The 16,711-nt window shown below is 43.1% G+C and overlaps 1 protein-coding gene and 1 long non-coding RNA gene across 12 annotated transcripts in view; one reads left to right on the top strand and one right to left on the bottom strand.

Moving 5' to 3' along the window:
* The window catches only part of bsnb (bassoon (presynaptic cytomatrix protein) b), a 468,557-nt gene that overhangs the window by 112,632 nt on the left and 339,214 nt on the right, over positions 1-16,711 (bottom strand). For all 11 annotated transcript variants that reach the window (XM_048547454.2, XM_048547450.2, XM_048547451.2 and 8 more), the window contains 2 exons: positions 8,580-8,678; positions 2,128-2,183 (listed from right to left, as the gene is read on the bottom strand). In XM_048547454.2, the coding sequence (XP_048403411.2) occupies positions 2,143-2,183; positions 8,580-8,678 (140 nt within the window). In that variant the 3' untranslated portion in view covers positions 2,128-2,142. The remainder of the gene's footprint in view (positions 1-2,127; positions 2,184-8,579; positions 8,679-16,711) is intronic.
* Positions 1-16,711, top strand: part of LOC125460242 (uncharacterized) — an 84,490-nt gene that overhangs the window by 61,722 nt on the left and 6,057 nt on the right. Inside the window, exon 2 of the long non-coding RNA XR_007249226.1 lies at positions 4,410-4,517. This is a non-coding gene — a long non-coding RNA (uncharacterized LOC125460242). The remainder of the gene's footprint in view (positions 1-4,409; positions 4,518-16,711) is intronic.

Here is a 16,711-nt window from a genome sequence, read left to right as displayed (position 1 = left end):
GAGCTGTGAAGGTGGCAGGGTTCAACTAAACCATTACTGCAATTGATTAAATGCACAGCTTGATTCCCAACACAACATAAAAAATGTCCAATAGCCTATGTTTGGCTCTGGTTATACTGTAGGCTCATATAGAAAATGCCATTGTTTTGCTATTTTATTATTAAACTTGCTATTTTATGATAATTACTGGAAACACTAAGACTGTAATGATGGTCATGAAATTAGCCATTATCCACAAAGGATCTGTGTCCATTACGAAAAGATGCTGAGTTACATATTGGTTAAGTGACACCACTCTGTAAGTGTGGGACAAGGTGAGGAGATCGTTCTCCTTGAACTTGCAGAGCAGGAATGGGGATCAAACCTGAGTTGTAATGTCAATCTGCATCACATGCTAGCTACTTAGTCAACTGACTGACACAATTACCTGGTGCATGAATTACTTCTGATCGTATAATGGTTATCGACTAATCAATCTATTTGACAGCTCATAAGTCAAGATCACAGAATCATTTAATTCTGACAGTACGGCAGAGACCATTTGGCCCATCGAGTCTGTACCAAATGTCTGAACAGCATCCACCCAGGACCACCCCATCCCCATAAACTCATATTTACCAGGGCTAACCCACGTAGCTCTTCCCTGGATACTACAGGTCAATTTAACATGGCCAGTCCACCTAACCTACACAACTTTAGACTCTGGAAAGAAACCAGAGCACGTGAAAGAAACCAACACAAGCATGGGGAGAATGTGCAAAATCCACATTGACATTTGCCCAACACTGGAATCCAACCTGAGTCTGAGGTCTCTGGTGCTGAGGCAGCAGTGTGAACCACTCAGTCACCGTGCCATGTTGATCTCCTAAAATGATTATTCTGTAGCATATTTAACTTAAAAACTTTAATTCTTTAACTTGAAATAATTAATGTTTTCTACTCCCAATAGCATTGACAGGTGTCCCTTTGTTCTCAGTTCCTTGCTGTAGTGAAGAGTCCAGAATTTTTTCTCTTTACATTTTGCTAGCCAGAAGTGAAGGTTTACCGTATAGCCCGGCAAGCGCAATGTGCAGAATTTGATGTGCAACTCAGCATTCTGTGTGTCTTAGTGGAATGATTATCAATGATGCAAAATGGCCAATGTGCAAGTGCAAAGTGGCCGGTGATGCCACCTGCTTATAACACGAAAGGCTATAGCACGCATCCACACATCGCAATGAAGTCACCGCACATTCTGCACGTACGTGGCACTGACAAGGGGTCGGAGACATGAAGCTAAGGCTTGTGTCCCAGTGAGAGAAGGGCAAGTGGGGAGGGTGGGAAGGCCTATTCCAAGACCCAGTCTCCTCTTTTTTGATGGGTACGGAGAAAGAGGGAGGCTGCAAGGACAAAATACATTTTGTTCTGTCATGCTTAATTTATATCCAGGCAGCACTATCTTTAGACAGGCAGTTCCGTTTTGTTGCTTGGGATTGACATTGGTTTTCTTTCTGCTCTGCACCACCAAGAGGTGGTGCCGATTTGAAACTCAGCCTTGCTTTATTAACAATGCCGTGAAATAACACAGTCAATGCAGAATCTGTTTCAGACTGATCTCAATGTTTTCTCGATCTGAATGTTTTCTCTTTCTCTTCATTAGGAGTTTACCTTATACTTTTATTCCAATATATAAAATCTTGTGTTTAACTGCATTTACTTGCCTTTTCCATTGTCTTGCATTCTTCCAAATATTTTGTCTAGTTTCTCAATCTTATCCTTAAATGCAAATGCATACGCTACTCCTTCCATCCAAATTGTGAAGTATATTCTGTGAATCTGACCAGCTCAGTGAATTTCTGAATGCAGATTATTAATTACAAATCAGACAAATTGATAAAGGTTCCGAAAGGCTTTCAATGCCTCATGAAATTCTGTCTCAGCCGTTCACCCCATTTAGAAAAGGATAAAGGGAGTAAAATCAAAATGAGAGGTTGAAACTTACTCCTTTAAGAAGCTCATTCTGAAGTATGGCTGACTACAATCCTAAAATTAATTGCATTGTCAAGGTTATAAGTGTAATTATGGGTGAAAAAACAGGGAACATTCGTTGAGCCATTCACGTCCTTCCAAAAAACACATTATACATACCTTACAGCAGCATGATCACCAAAACGAAGTTAATTTACGGCCAAAAGAAGCAATGCCTGCAAAAGAAAAATTAAAGATACAAGTTTTCTCCTCATTCAACCACAAGCTGCAGTAGCTGAAGCACATTTGGTATTAAAACTGTACGAAGTTCAACACAATAATTAGATATTTCAGCCTACTCTGACTATATAATTATCCCCATGGCACTTCAATCAAAAGAGAAAATCATGCAAGGTTTGATGTGTGCTCTAAGCTGGAAAGAGCATTATGGTTAAATATTCATAAATGAAATAATCCAAAAATGATTTAGAAAGTGGAAAAAAATTAATAGTTGCATTTTAAGCCATTTTTTTAAAACTCCTAGTATCACAGATACATCATATTTTTACAATCAGGCACATATGCACTCTAAATCATCACATAGTGAATGTGTTATGAGGGACAAATACAAGATACCGGGTAAGTCCTCTGCTTTTTCTGCACAATAGATTTGTGGGATTCCACTGGAGCGGAAAAACAGTTTAATGTCTCATCTGAAAAGCAATACCATCAGTACTGGCTCAGCTGGTCATGCTACCACTTCTGAGTCAGAAGGTTTTGGTTTTAAGTCACACTCCTGCATTTCAGCATCAAATCTAAGCTGACGCTCCGGTGCAAAATATGAGGAAGTACAGGCTGTTTTGGATGAGACATTAAACCAAGGTCTCCGCTCTTCACAAAAGATCCAATGGCACTATTTTTGAAGAAGAGCACCGTTCTATGTTATATGATCATTATACCATTGCTGTTCATGGGAGCCTGTTGTGTGTCAATCATGGTCCTACATTACAACCATGACCATATTTGAAAAATGTATGATTGATTGTAAAGTGCCTTGAGTGGTCATAAAAAGTGATATAAATATGCCTATTTTCAATAGGATCCATGCTGCCTGAAACACAATTCTTAGCCTGGGCTGAAATTTTACAGTTTAAGCAAAACGTTTCATTGTTGACCAGCAAATTGAGATCCAAGTTGAAATATATGTTACTAGAATTCCTATGTTAAAACACACAGAGGAAAGTTGGCATAACTCCAAGATGTTCACCGGTTTCCGCAAAAAGGCTTGTGATGTCTAACAGGCCACACTTACGTGTTTAGCAAGGCAAGGGAAACAAGTACTTTGATGTGGAAAGCTTTCTAGTTCTGGGTTTTCAATGTCACTGTCAAAAGCAAAGCCTTAATAATTCTGCTGCACTACTCTACTAATAGCAGCTTGCAGACAGAGATTGACAATTACTGCCAGAGAATGTTTGGTACTGTCATTCAGTCACTTATTTCACTTATGTACTCCTCAGCCAAAGCAATCAAGGATGCACCTCATTAGTTGCCTGGATGTGTATTTATGCCACCCAGCACCACAGATGATTTTTGAATCTACTGAACTTTGTATTCTTTAGGAGGAATTTGCCAGTTTTCACACTAAAAGCTTGTTTCCTCTGGGCTGAACATCTGGAGCAGGCCCTCAGGGTGAGAGTTCAATAATTTAGGGCTGGGATTAAGAAAAGATCACTCGGAGGGCTGTGGATCTTTGGAATTCTCTTCTCAGAAGGTTTGGGATGCTTCTTTATTTAATATATTCAAGGCTCATGTAGACAGATTTTGAATATGTCTGAGAATCAAAGGCAGTGGGGAGTGGACAGGGAATTAATGCAGAAGACCAGTAATGATTAAACTGCGCAGCAGTCTCTCGGTGGCACATGGTCAACTCCTGTTCTTATTTCTGATAAGAATTTCAAGCTCACACAACTTGAACATAATCTTTATGATAATTTCATGATTGATTTATAACTTAACATCTTTGTGCATTTTTATCTTCAGATCAAATATTCCCATAAGGTAGTAGAAATTGAGTAAAACTATTTCAGTGACAAATTTTCAAATTCCACAAATCTTTTCATCCAGCAGTACACTGGCAGCAGCTATTTCGAGCAATTCCTCCCATAATCAGATACAGCTCCTTTGCGGAAGTATGAGAAAATATTCAGTAAGTAGTTGAAGACGAGTGCAGAATATCTCCGGGCACCAAACAATAAAGTTTAAATACTGGAATTATTAGCGAGCACTTCAATTGCTCTCACTCTTAATCATTAACTTAGTAGAATATCTGTTATGAAGGAAGCAAAGATGTATTTTTAATTTTTTAAAATTATTTTTCTCTTTTTTTAATAGACCGTGTGATTTCCTCCATGCTTTGTTTGTAATGTTTAATTTTAAACAGCCCACAATAAATTCTATTACAGGTGAAATCAGAATATGGTTTATTCATGTGTTCAAACCTGGGAGTCATAGATGCAATACATATATCTGCATAATAAAGACAAATATAAAGAAAAGAAAAAGAAGGAAAGGTAAGAGATTACATTTAAAAGCAACTATTAAATCAAAGATATTGACATTAATTCACAAGTTTTTTGTCTGAGTCATGGACGTCAGTTCCAGCGGCAGTTTTTGTTCCCAGCAGGTTGCAGTCGGGTGGGTGAAGTTGGATGGAGTTTCAGAATTTCCTTTGAAGTTGATGAGTGTGCAACAAAATGATGCATGTGTACAGACTCTTCAAGAAAAGAGCCTTTGGCTCTTCTGGGAACTAGATTTCAAATGAGATTTACTAGAGACTGACTTAGCTAAACCTTGTGTCGGGCTGTGGTGTCACCAGTTAGCTTCTTAACATACTGACATAATGTTACCAGCAAACTGCTTTATGCCAAACTGAAGCAAGGGTTCAGAAGATGTTTTCCATTGAAACATTTCTGGCAAAGACCACACATTTTGGTCATGTGGACACAGTAAGGGCTGCAGATGCTGGAAGTCAGAGTCAATAAAATGTGGAGCTGGAGAAGCACAACAGGTCAGAAAACATTGGAGGAGCAGGAAAGTAGATGTGTTGGGTCTGGGCTCTTCATCTGAAAAGTCATGTAACAAGGTTCTTGGATGACTAGGCTTCAAATTAATGAAGAATTTTCTCAATATTAATTGGATTTTACCTCTCTGGCCAAGATCATTGCTCCTTTGTAATGAGATCAGTAGTGAGCTGTTAGTGTCACATCGGGCAAAATGAGTTTTAATAGCTCCTCTTCATTCAGAAGTGCCTGAGGGAGAATTCTTTTGTTTGCAGTCTTTAAGTTTCAGACAGTGCAAGGGTGTGACATTCCAAGAAGATGTTGGCTGAATTCTGACCTGGTAGCTGCTGATTGAAATCCTTCCATAAATTGTGGGCAACTTGCAGCATATGGTCAACAGGGCTATGTTTCATCCAGCAAAGCTCATTTCAAAATTGGAAGGAGGGAAGCATAGCTTTTAAAACAATTTAAGTTCTTTCTTCATGTGGCCATGATAATGTGGTGTGTGTCCTTCAGTAATTTGACAGCTTTTTGAAACAAACACACATTAGTAATGCATCACAATGTGGAGATTTCTTTTAGAAGTTAATTCAAGGAAATGGGTGTAACTGACTAGGCTGGCATGTATTGGCCAAATGGCCAATTAAGGGTCAGCTGCTTTGCTGTTTTTCCAGAATCAAACATAGGAAAAATTAGGTAAGAACAGATTTTCTTCCCTGAAGAACATTATTGAAGCAGATGGAATTTTTGTTAATGACAATTACCTTGGTTAAAGTGGACACCTCCTCCCACCCATCCTCCTGCAAAAATTCCATCCCCTATTCCCAATTCCTCCGCCTCCGCCGCATCTGCTCCCACGATGAGGCATTCCACTCCTGCACATCCCAGACGTCCACGTTTTTCAAGGACCGCAACTTTCCCCCGCAGTGGTCGAGAACTCCCTTGACCGCGTCTCCCGCATTTCCCGCAACACATCCCTCACACCCCGCCCCCGCCACAACCGCCCAAAGAGGATCCCCTTCATTCTCACACACTACCCCACCAACCTCCAGATACAACGCATCATCTTCTGACACTTGCGCCATCTACAATCCGACCCCACCACCCGAGATATTTTTCCATCCCTACCCTTGTCTGCCTTCCAGAGAGACCACTCTCTCCGTGACTCCCTTGTCCACTCCACACTCCCCTCCAACCCCACCACACCCGGCACCTTCCCCTGCAACCGCAGGAAGTGCTACACTTGCCCCCACACCTCCTCCCTCAACCCCATCCCAGGCCCCAAGATGACTTTCCATATTAAGCAGATGTTCACCTGCACATCTGCCAATGTGGTATACTGCATCCACTGTACCCGGTGTGGCTTCCTCTACACTGGGGAAACCAAGTGGAGGATTGGGAACCGCTTTGCAGAACACCTCCGCTCAGTTCGCAATAAACAACTGCACCTCCCAGTCGCGAACCATTTTAACTTCCCCTCCCACTCCTCAGACGACATGTCAATCCTGGGCCTCCTGCAGTGCCACAATGATGCCACCTGAAGGTTGCAGGAAAGCAACTCATATTCCGCTTGGGAACCCTGCAGCCCAATGGTATCAATGTGGACTTCACAAGCTTCAAAATCTCCCCTTCCCCCACTGCATCCCAAAAGCAGCCCAGCTTGTCCCCGCCTCCCTAACCTGTTCTTCCTCTCACCTATCCCTTCCTCCCACCTCTAGCTGCACCTCCATTTCCTACCTACTAACCTCATCCCGCCTCCTTGACCTATCCGTCTTCCCTGGACTGACCTATCCCCTCCCTACCTATACTCTCCTCTCCACCTATCTTCTTTTCTCTCCATCTTCGGTCCACCTCCCCCTCTCTCCCTATTTATTCCAGAACTCTCTCCCCATCCCCCTCTCTGATGAAGGGTCTAGGCCTGAAACGTCAGCTTTTGTGCTCCTGAGATGCTACTTGGCCTGCTGTGTTCATCCAGCTTCACACTTTGTTACCATTAACTTTTACATCCCTAATTATTTGCCCTGATGAAAGGTCCTTGGCATCACTGAGAAAGGCTCACGAGGGTTAGATTCAAAATACTTGCTTTTAGAAGACTGTGGTTTCTGTGAAGAGAGATCTAAAGCGGAACTAGCAACAAGACAAATGTAGGAAACAGGAAACACCTCTTTATCTTATGTTCATTGATCTCAATAGAGCACTGAACTGGCAGTAAGGCAGAAATCTTTAGAATTTCTGGAAAATTAGCTATCCACCAAAGTTCCTCAGTCTCAGTTGCTCCTGTCTGAAGTGACTTTCAGGCTCATCTGTGCCAATAATTTTGTTTTCCCCAACAAACACAGAATCTTAAACTAATGCACTGTAACAGTCCTTTCAAAGTGTACGCTGATGAAATTCCTTGTTCCAATGAGTAAATTTTCCCTTTGCACAATCTAAGTAAGCAATGCTTCAATAATATTTTCTATCACAGGTAATACGTTTTATGTAAGTGATGGGTTTTGAATCAGAATTAGAATCTTGCAAACATTTCGGAAAAAGAACCACAAAATGGTGCAGAATTTATGTGGTGGAGCAAATTACTGCAGATGCTGAAATCTGTACTGAAACAAAAAGTGCTGGAGATCACAGCAGGACTGTTGATTAACCAATTTCTATTTCCATTCCTCTCCTAAAAGTTCAAACTCCTTTTTTTATAGAATCCCTACAGAGTGGAAACAGGCCCTTTGGCCCAACAAGTCCACACCAACACTCAAAACATCCCACCCAGATCCATCACCCTTTAACCCAACGAATCTACACATCCCTGAACACTACAGGCAACTTAGCACGGCCAATCAAACTAGCCTGCACATCTTTGGACTGTAGGAGGAAATCGGAGCAAGATGTACTTCCACATAAGTATGTTCCTGGCAGAGGTTGCTGGATAGCAACCAGGAATGAGAATCCAAGATGATTTTCTCCTTCCCCACCACGCTAATTAGTTATTTAAGTATCCTAACTACCAGTTCAGCTGAAATCTGCTCACTCAAATGAATGGATCGATCCTCATTCCTTCAAGTTCCAAATGGCTTTGATAGTCATTAAATAGTGCTGGGGTTAGCAATAATTCACTCTAATATTGACAATCTCACTCAGAGATGCAAATGGAAAATACTACAATGGTTGCAGTATGCATTCTGTCAGGAAACAGTCAGCATCCTGCAGCAAAGTACAGTACACCTGAGCTGACTTGTGAATGCTTCAGACTGAGGTCGGGTCCCAGAAATGGGAAGTGTTCCATTCCCTCACTTTGATAAACAAAGGAAAAAGTTAAAGAAATACCCTAAACAATCAATGCAGAGAGATTTACTTTTAAAAGTTATTATTAGTGATATGTTTTTCTAAGTTGAAAATGTAACTTGAAAGGAGAGAGAACAAGATCATAGATAATATCAATATTTCTTGCGAGTAGTGCAACATAGTTGGATTATCTGACAGGCATCGAACCTGCGAACGTCTTCAGCATTTTAACCCATGCAAGTTACAAATAAGTCCAGTGTTTTTTTGACCTTTTCTTATACCATCTTTTTTCCTTACCTTCAGTCAGTTTCCCAGCCTGCTCAGCTGCTCCTCCCGGCAACATTTTGGAGACAAAAGCTCCGATATCACCCTCTTTTTCCTCACCTGGTTTGGAACCTAAAATCAAAGCCAAACAAAAAATATAAATATTTACAAATCGTATAGAAATACAGTTCGTGATTACTGAATTATGTATCGCAAGACTACTCATTGCAGCAATACACCTCAACAATTTGTTAACCAATAAATGTCTGTTGGGAAACGTACTGAAATATTTGGAGGAGGTTGGAAATGAGGTGTCCATGAGGTGTCTGTCTGAGTCACATATTAATTGGGGTCCTGTAACTGATTGAGCATGATGCTGAAACCCACAGGAAGGCACTGACTCACTTTCACCCATAGACCCTGTATAAGCTAATTAGGAGTTACCCAAGTATCTACACCTCCTGATCTTTGCTCGTAAACAGCCTGTTGCTTCGTGGCATGCATCAGATACAGACAGCAGCCAGTGTTATGATAATGAAGCCTCAGTTCTTGAAATCAGTGATTCATAGACAGGAAGCTTGGCAATGATTCAGAGTTAAAATCTATCCTACATTATGCAGTGTTAATACCTTTCGATTTTCAGTCTGCTTGCGACAGGGCTCATGCTAGATTTACTCATCTTAAAACAGTGTACGCTGCACAAATGAATGTGAATAGGCACATCATATTACAAAATCATGTCTTTATATCAAAAATGCCTATTCACTGATTTGGCTGAACCAGAGGATTTTTTTTAAAGGCCAACAATAGTAAGTGACCCAAACAGCAGTTTGAAAAGCAGCCGGATATTTACATTTCAAATTACAAATCTATCAGAAAGGAGTCATGCCATCTATAAGTATGCCACAAGGGCAGTCAGTTTTAACAAGTGTGAATGGACCATCCCCCAAACTCCTGACAGATATTCAGATAGAGTCTGTTCTTTAATGAGTGCAGACCAAACCATTAAAATCACTTAAAAGGTATTCAGACAAAAATCCCGTAAGAATAGATTCCTCCACTGACCACTTAATCACTGTAAACAGTGGAGCTGGAATGCAGGTTCTCCAGCTTGATATGACCATGATTAGTAATTGGTTAGTTTGTTAATGTATGTTGTGGTAAGACACTATTTTTCCAGTGTCAGACAGATCTCAAATGGATAACAGCAAGCCGAAAATTTGAGGGGTGTCATTCTCTTTTGCTATTCTGCGAGTGCGTCCCAGTTTGTATTTTACTAGCAAGATAGAATAGGCAGCATTTTCAATGATAAAGCAAACAAGGTGTTAGTTTTCAGAGGAACAGATACAGATTATCCAATGAAGACCTTAAATTGCGTCTGTGCAGAATCTGGACAGGATCATCGAACACAGACTGAAACTATTCAACTTATCAACCTACAGGACCCATACAAGGTTAACTTTTTCTGGATACCCAAAAAATTTAACCTACCACAAAAACAGAAATTGCTCAGTAGATCTTGACAGCATCTGTGGGAAGAAAGTAATGTGAACATTTTGAGTCGGTGACCCTTCATTAGAACAGATGAAGAGTCTTTTCTGATGATGGACTATCAACCTGAAATGGGAACTCAGCTCTCTTCCCACAAATCTGTCAGAACTGCTGAGTTTCACCAGCAAATTTTGTTTTCATTTTAGATCCCCAGCATTTGCAGTTTTGTTTCATTTAACCTACTATCCCTCCTTGGAACCTACTTCTCTGTGAGTGTAAATATCATGGATGCACATCTGAGTGTGAGTTCAAGCATTTCAGATATATTTATCTACTGGCATAATTATTTCTTTTTCTTTTATTTCCCTTTCTTTTAAATCTTAGAATCAAAGTGCTTGTGTCTTCTATATTCACAGCACTTTAACAGTTCAATACTCACTGGATTGACAAGCAAATTATTTTAGAACTCCTGTTGTGGTCAAACAAGTTGTAGAAAGAGAGGGAAGCAATTTTACCACTTCTCACATGACAGTCACAATCATTCTACTAATTTGGGTAAACTTTACTTGACTAACCAATTCGACACAGACAAGTTAGTTTCAACTTTTAACGACTGTAGCTTGCATACACCATATAATGTTTCATAGATGGAACTACTGATCCCACGACAGATGACAAGGAATGTCTTCTGAGACAGCAGTAAAACAGAGAAGTTGGACTGCGCAGATCCCAGCCCCCTCTCATTTTAGCAGGACATTTCTCCTGCACAAACTGAGAGATGAAATCAAGTGTTTGTTAACTGGTAATATACTAATGAGGCCAAAACGTTGCTCTGATTTAGATTTCTTGATTATACAGTGAGTGAATGTTGCCAACATCATAACTATTTCCTTCAAATTTTATTTCCATCCATCGCCTGTGCCCCCCACACCCATTACTCCTTCTCGTGTTAGTTGAATCAATTTGTGAAGCTGTTTTCACCCTGTTTTCCTGTCTTCTAATAGCAACTTGTAGCCACAAATAGTTTTGACACAAAGCTCATGAATGGCAGTTTTACTAAGAGTCCTGTTTGATGTTTCTGCTTTCTCATGCAAACACTGAAATTGCACATGCTCCCTTTCATAGTTAAGATCAACTGACTCAGCAGAGGACAAGGATTATGTGTTATCTGCAATAAATTGTGTTGTGTATTTAGTTTCAGTCATTTTCTAGAGGAAAAAATAGAGGGCAAAGTCAAACAAGACATATTCAAATGTGAAAAACTCTGGCCATAGCATCTTGATATCATTTTGCATTCAATGGCATTCAACCAATATCATCTGAGATCATCTGTGCTTCGAAGCAAAGCAGTGATGAACCAATATCACATGCCATTAGCTGACATGAATAGTACCCAACCAATATTTGCAATCATTTGGCATTAATTTATTACTTTTAATGCACTCAGAAGCATTCAACTGGATTTAAAAGTGACCAGATTGCACCCGGTGGGGCTTCCTCTACATTGGGGAAACCAAGCAGAGGCTTGGGGACCGCTTTGCAGAACACCTTCGCTCGGTTCGCAACAAACAACTGCACCTCCCATTCGCAAACCATTTCAACTCCCCCTCCCATTCCTCAGACAACACGTCCATCCTGGGCCTCCTGCAGTGCCACAATGATGCCACCCGAAGGTTGCAGGAACAGCAACTCATATTCCGCATGGGAAATCTGCAGCCCAATGGTATCAACGTGGACTTCACAAGCTTCAAAATCTCCCCTACCCCTACTGCATCCCAAAGCCAGCCCAGTTCTTCCCCTCCCCCCACTGCATCACAAAACCAGCCCAGCTAGTCCCCTCCCCCCACTGTATCCCAAAACCAGCCCAGCCTGTCTCTGCTTCCCTAACCTGTTCTTCCTCTCACCCATCCCTTCCTCCCACCTCAAGCCGAACCTCCATTTCCTACCTACCACCTCATCCCGCCTCCTTGACCTGTCCGTCTTCCCTGGGCTGACCTATCCCCCGCTACCTCCCCACCTATACTCTCCTCTCTACCTATCTTCTTTTCTCTCCATCTTCGGTCCACCTCCCCCTCTCTCCCCATTTATTCCAGTTCCCTCTCCCCATCCCCCTCTCTGATGAAGGGTCTAGGCCCGAAACGTCAGCTTTTGTGCTCCTGAGATGCTGCTTGGCCTGCTGTGTTCATCCAGCTTCACACTTTGTTATCTTGGATTCTCCAGCATCTGCAGTTCCCATTATCAAAAGTGACCAGAACTTGTTTTTGTGGAAAGATTCTAAGTTGAAGGGATCATAGCAGAATTTGTCTAAGTTTCAAATGTCAGATGACATTATAAATACCATGCCATGGATTTTTTTTGAATCACAGCTGATGCAATATGTTTTGCAAGCATTGTAGGTTGTTTAACAATTAACAAATTACTAGTGGATAGAAAGGAGGCTCCATTTGCCCCCATATCTGTGATTTTATGAAATGCCTTTCCTTTCCAATGCTAACATTTTTATCTGATTTTTGTTCATGTCAATCAGGGCCCTTCAACCATACAATAGCCGTAGCCATGATACGTACTTCTCAAATACAGTAACTCTCTGGGCTTCTTCAGAATCTGGCCAGCTCCATTGAGTCTAATACACATGTAGGCATAAGCCTTATGGGCATAATTCATATACAAGGAAAGGGCACATAGTAGGTTTAAACAAAGTTATCATAATGGGGAGGACATTAGGCCCAACTATCCTGGGGTTCCCAAAATTTGCTGTTCCACTCTCCCGTGTATGGACATCTCAGTGACTCCTCTGGGCAGCAGCTGGGAATATTGCTTAAAGTCTCGCTTCTTGCTACTGCTAAATATGCTGGAGTATGCACAGACCACCGAAAACCTAGAATCCCGGCTGGGGTAAATCAGGAAAGCATGATGTCTCAGAGATAAAAAGGACTGCAGATGCCGGAAGCCACAGTCTATAGATGTGAGGCTAGAAAAGCACAGCAGGTCAGACAGCATCTGAGGAGCAGGTAAGTCAATGTTTTGGGCCGAAACCCTTTGTCAGGGCTGAGGAGGAGGAGGGGAGTCCAGAAAAATATAGAGGGAGCTGGGTGGTGCTGGGGGAAGGGTGGGAGAGATGGTGACAGATGGATGCACGTAGGGAGTTTTTGTGATTGGTCTGTGGGAAAGGTGGAGCGGAATAAGTGAGTAGGAAGATGGACAGGTTAGGTCAGGTCAGCAGGAGGAAGACTGGACATGGAATAAGGCTGGGGATGGAAGGTTTTTGTAGTTGGTGAAGTCAACATTAAGGCCAGTGGGCTACAACCGTCCAAGGTGAAACATCAGGTGTTGTCCCTCCAGTTTACATTTGGCCTCACTCTGACAGTGGAGGAGGCCAAGGATGGACAATGTCACCAGGAGAGCGGGAGAGGGAATTAAAATAGATGGCAACAGGAAGGTCCAGTTGTTTGCTGCATGCAAAGCGCAGATGCTCTGTGAACCGATCCACAATGTCTCGGCTCAGAGCCAGTCAGGTTCAGAGATGTGACAAGGGAGGTCACCAGTAGACAGGGAGAGCTCCAGCTAATATTCTCAAGCCCCCAGTCCTGAACAGATAGGCAGCAGGCCTTATAGGTCTGCCTCACCAGAATTGAATGAGAGGGTGAACAAGTATGTATGTGGGGAAGGGTTAGGTGCTTTCCTACATCTGAATAATTAGGGCTGCACTCTGCTTGAACACACTTTCATGCAGTCTGCAGAATAGATTCAAAAAGAAATTCTTTTCTTTACTGAGTTGTATCAGTTCAGAAACAAAAATAAATTTCATTTGAAAGGGAAGGCATGTTTGAATGTGAAATAATCAGGGATCATGAGCTTGCTACAGATACTTTTTAGAGGTTATAGGGGCTTATTTGGAACTTATAGGAGTGTGTGTGCGTGTGTGTGTGTCTGAGAGTGTGCATGTGTGTGTGTGAGAGAGAGAAAAAGAGTTTGTTTTTGGGAGAGAGAGAGAATGTGTGTGTGTGTGTGTGTGTGCGTGTGCGTGCGCGTGCATGTGTCTGAGAGTGTGCGTGTGTGAGAGAGAAGAGTGTGTGTGTGTGTGTGTGTGTGTGTGAGAGAGTGTGAGTTGGGGGGGGGGTGTGGTAGGAACAGTGGGGCATAGGTTCCACAAACAATGACTGTCACTCAGGTGAGGGTCACTCTCACTCGCACACATAACACACACACACACTCTCATTGGGGTACTTTGAGCATGGGTATCTCTTGAGTACAAATTCCACATACACAGCCCCTGGCTGGGTTGCGTCCTTACACAATGAGGTCAATGGGGGCAGTAGGATGTGTGATAGGTTTCAACAGTCATTACATTGCAGGTCTCAACATGGGGCTCAGGTACTTTGTGATCCATGTTACAGATGGTAGGGAAGAGCAGAAGACTAGTTAGACCCCTTATTCCACTAGTGGGCAGGGGAGATTAGAGAGCTCTAAGGTGGAGATGGAGGGAGAGGTTCTGCCAGTGTTCTGGGTCCAGTGTTTGATAGTAGCTTCAAGCCATGGCAACAAGGACGGATTGGAGAAGCCAAGATAATGAAATGTGAGGCTGGATGAACACAGCAGGCCCAGCAGCATCTCAGGAGCACAAAAGCTGACGTTTCGAGCCTAGACCCTTCATCAGAGAGGGGGATGGGGTGAGGGTGGCATCATTTTGGCACTGGAGGAGGCCCATGATGGACCATCTCCAGCACATCCCTCACCTTCCTGGACCTCTCAGTCTACATCTCAGGGAACCAGCTTGTAACTGATGTCCATTTCAAGCCCACCGACTCCCACAGCTACCTAGAATACACCTCCTCCCACCCACCCTCCTGCAAAAATTCCATCCCCTATTCCTAATTCCTCCGCCTCCACCGCATCTGCTCCCACGATGAGGCATTCCACACCCGCACATCCCAGATGTCCAAGTTCTTCAAGGACCGTAACTTGCCCCCCACAGTGGTCGAGAACGCCCTTGACCGCATCTCCCGCATCACATCCCTCATACCCTGCCCCCGCCACAACCGCCCAAAGAGGATCCCCCTTGTTCTCACACACCACCCCACCAACCTCCGGATACAATGCATCATCCTCCAACACTTCCGCCATCTACAATCCGACCCCACCACCCAAGACATTTTTCTATCCCCACCCCGTCTGCTTTCCGGAGAGACTACTCTCTCCGTGACTCCCTTGTTCGCTCCACACTGCCCTCTGACCCCACCACACCCAGCACCTTCTCCTGCAACCGCAGGGAGTGCTACAGTTGCCCCCACACCTCCTCCCTCACCCCTATCCCAGGCCCCAAGATGACATTCCACATTAAGCAGAGGTTCACCTGCACATCTGCCAATGTGGTATACTGCATCCACAGTACCCGGTGTGGCTTCCTCTACATTGGCGAAACCAAGCGGAGGCTTGGGGACCGCTTTGCAGAACACCTCCGCTCGGTTCACAATAAACAACTGCACCTCCCAGTCGCAAAACATTTCCACTCCCCCTCCCATTCTTTGGATAACATGTCCATCATGGGCCTCCTGCAGTGCCACAATGATGCCACCCGAAGGTTGCAGGAACAGCAACTCATATTCAGCTTGGGAACCCTGCAGCCCAATGGTGTCAATGTGGGCTTCACCAGCTTCAAAATCTCCCCTTCCCCCACCGCATCCCAAAACCAGCCCAGTTCGTCCCCTCTCCCCACTGTACCACACAACCAGCCCAGCTCTTCCCCTCCACCCACTGCATCGCAAAACCAGTCCAACCTGTCTCTGCCTCCCTAACCTGTTCTTCCTCTCACCCATCCCTTCCTCCCACCCCAAGCCGCACCTCCATCTCCTACCTACTAACCTCATCCCACCTCCTTGACCTGTCCGTCTTCCCTGGACTGACCTATCCCCTCCCTACCTCCCCACCTATCTTGTGTTCTCTCCATCTTTGGTCCGCCTCCCCCTCTCTCCCTATTTATTCCAGAACCCTCACCCCATACCCCTCTCTGATGAAGGGTCTAGGCCCGAAACGTCAGCTTTTGTGCTCCTGAGATGCTGCTGGGCCTGCTGTGTTCATCCAGCCTCACATTTCATTATCTTGGATTCTCCAGCATCTGCAGTTCCCATTACCACGGATTGGAGAAGCGTTAGGAGCGCTCCATTCGGGTAAGTAACAAAATCAGCTGGGGTTTGGGTCAAAAAGGAGAAGAAAATGTGAGAGTAGCACCTGTTGGAATGGGTGCGAGGGCATGGTGATTGTGGCAATGGTGGTGTTAATGGGAGGAGACCTAATGAATGCTTTTGGTGTTTAATGATTTCTTTCAATGCCTAATGATCACTTTTGACGCCAATAATCATGATTGCTCTTGATGTCAAAAGATAACAAGAAGCACTGATGAAAACCTCATTCTGATTATAACATTTGATATCAAATCATGTTGACCCCATTTGAATGCAAAATTATGTCAATGCTTATGTCAAAGGGATGTACCATTTCATTTGATCAAGCTTAGTAATTAAGATGCAGAAAACAGAAGAAGGGTGAGATTACTGAATGTAACAATTCACACAGAAGTGATGGAAAAGAATCCAGCAGCATAGCAAATGTTCTATGTTAGAGGAACAAAGGAAGAAAATTCAGAGGAATGCTGATTATTGACATGTTAATAAGTT

This window comes from Stegostoma tigrinum, chromosome 11 (assembly GCF_030684315.1).
Source record: "Stegostoma tigrinum isolate sSteTig4 chromosome 11, sSteTig4.hap1, whole genome shotgun sequence".
Taxonomy (NCBI): Eukaryota; Metazoa; Chordata; class Chondrichthyes; order Orectolobiformes; family Stegostomatidae; genus Stegostoma; species Stegostoma tigrinum.
The sequence above is the reverse complement of the archived record's forward strand: the minus strand, read 5'-3'. Positions and strand labels throughout refer to the sequence as shown.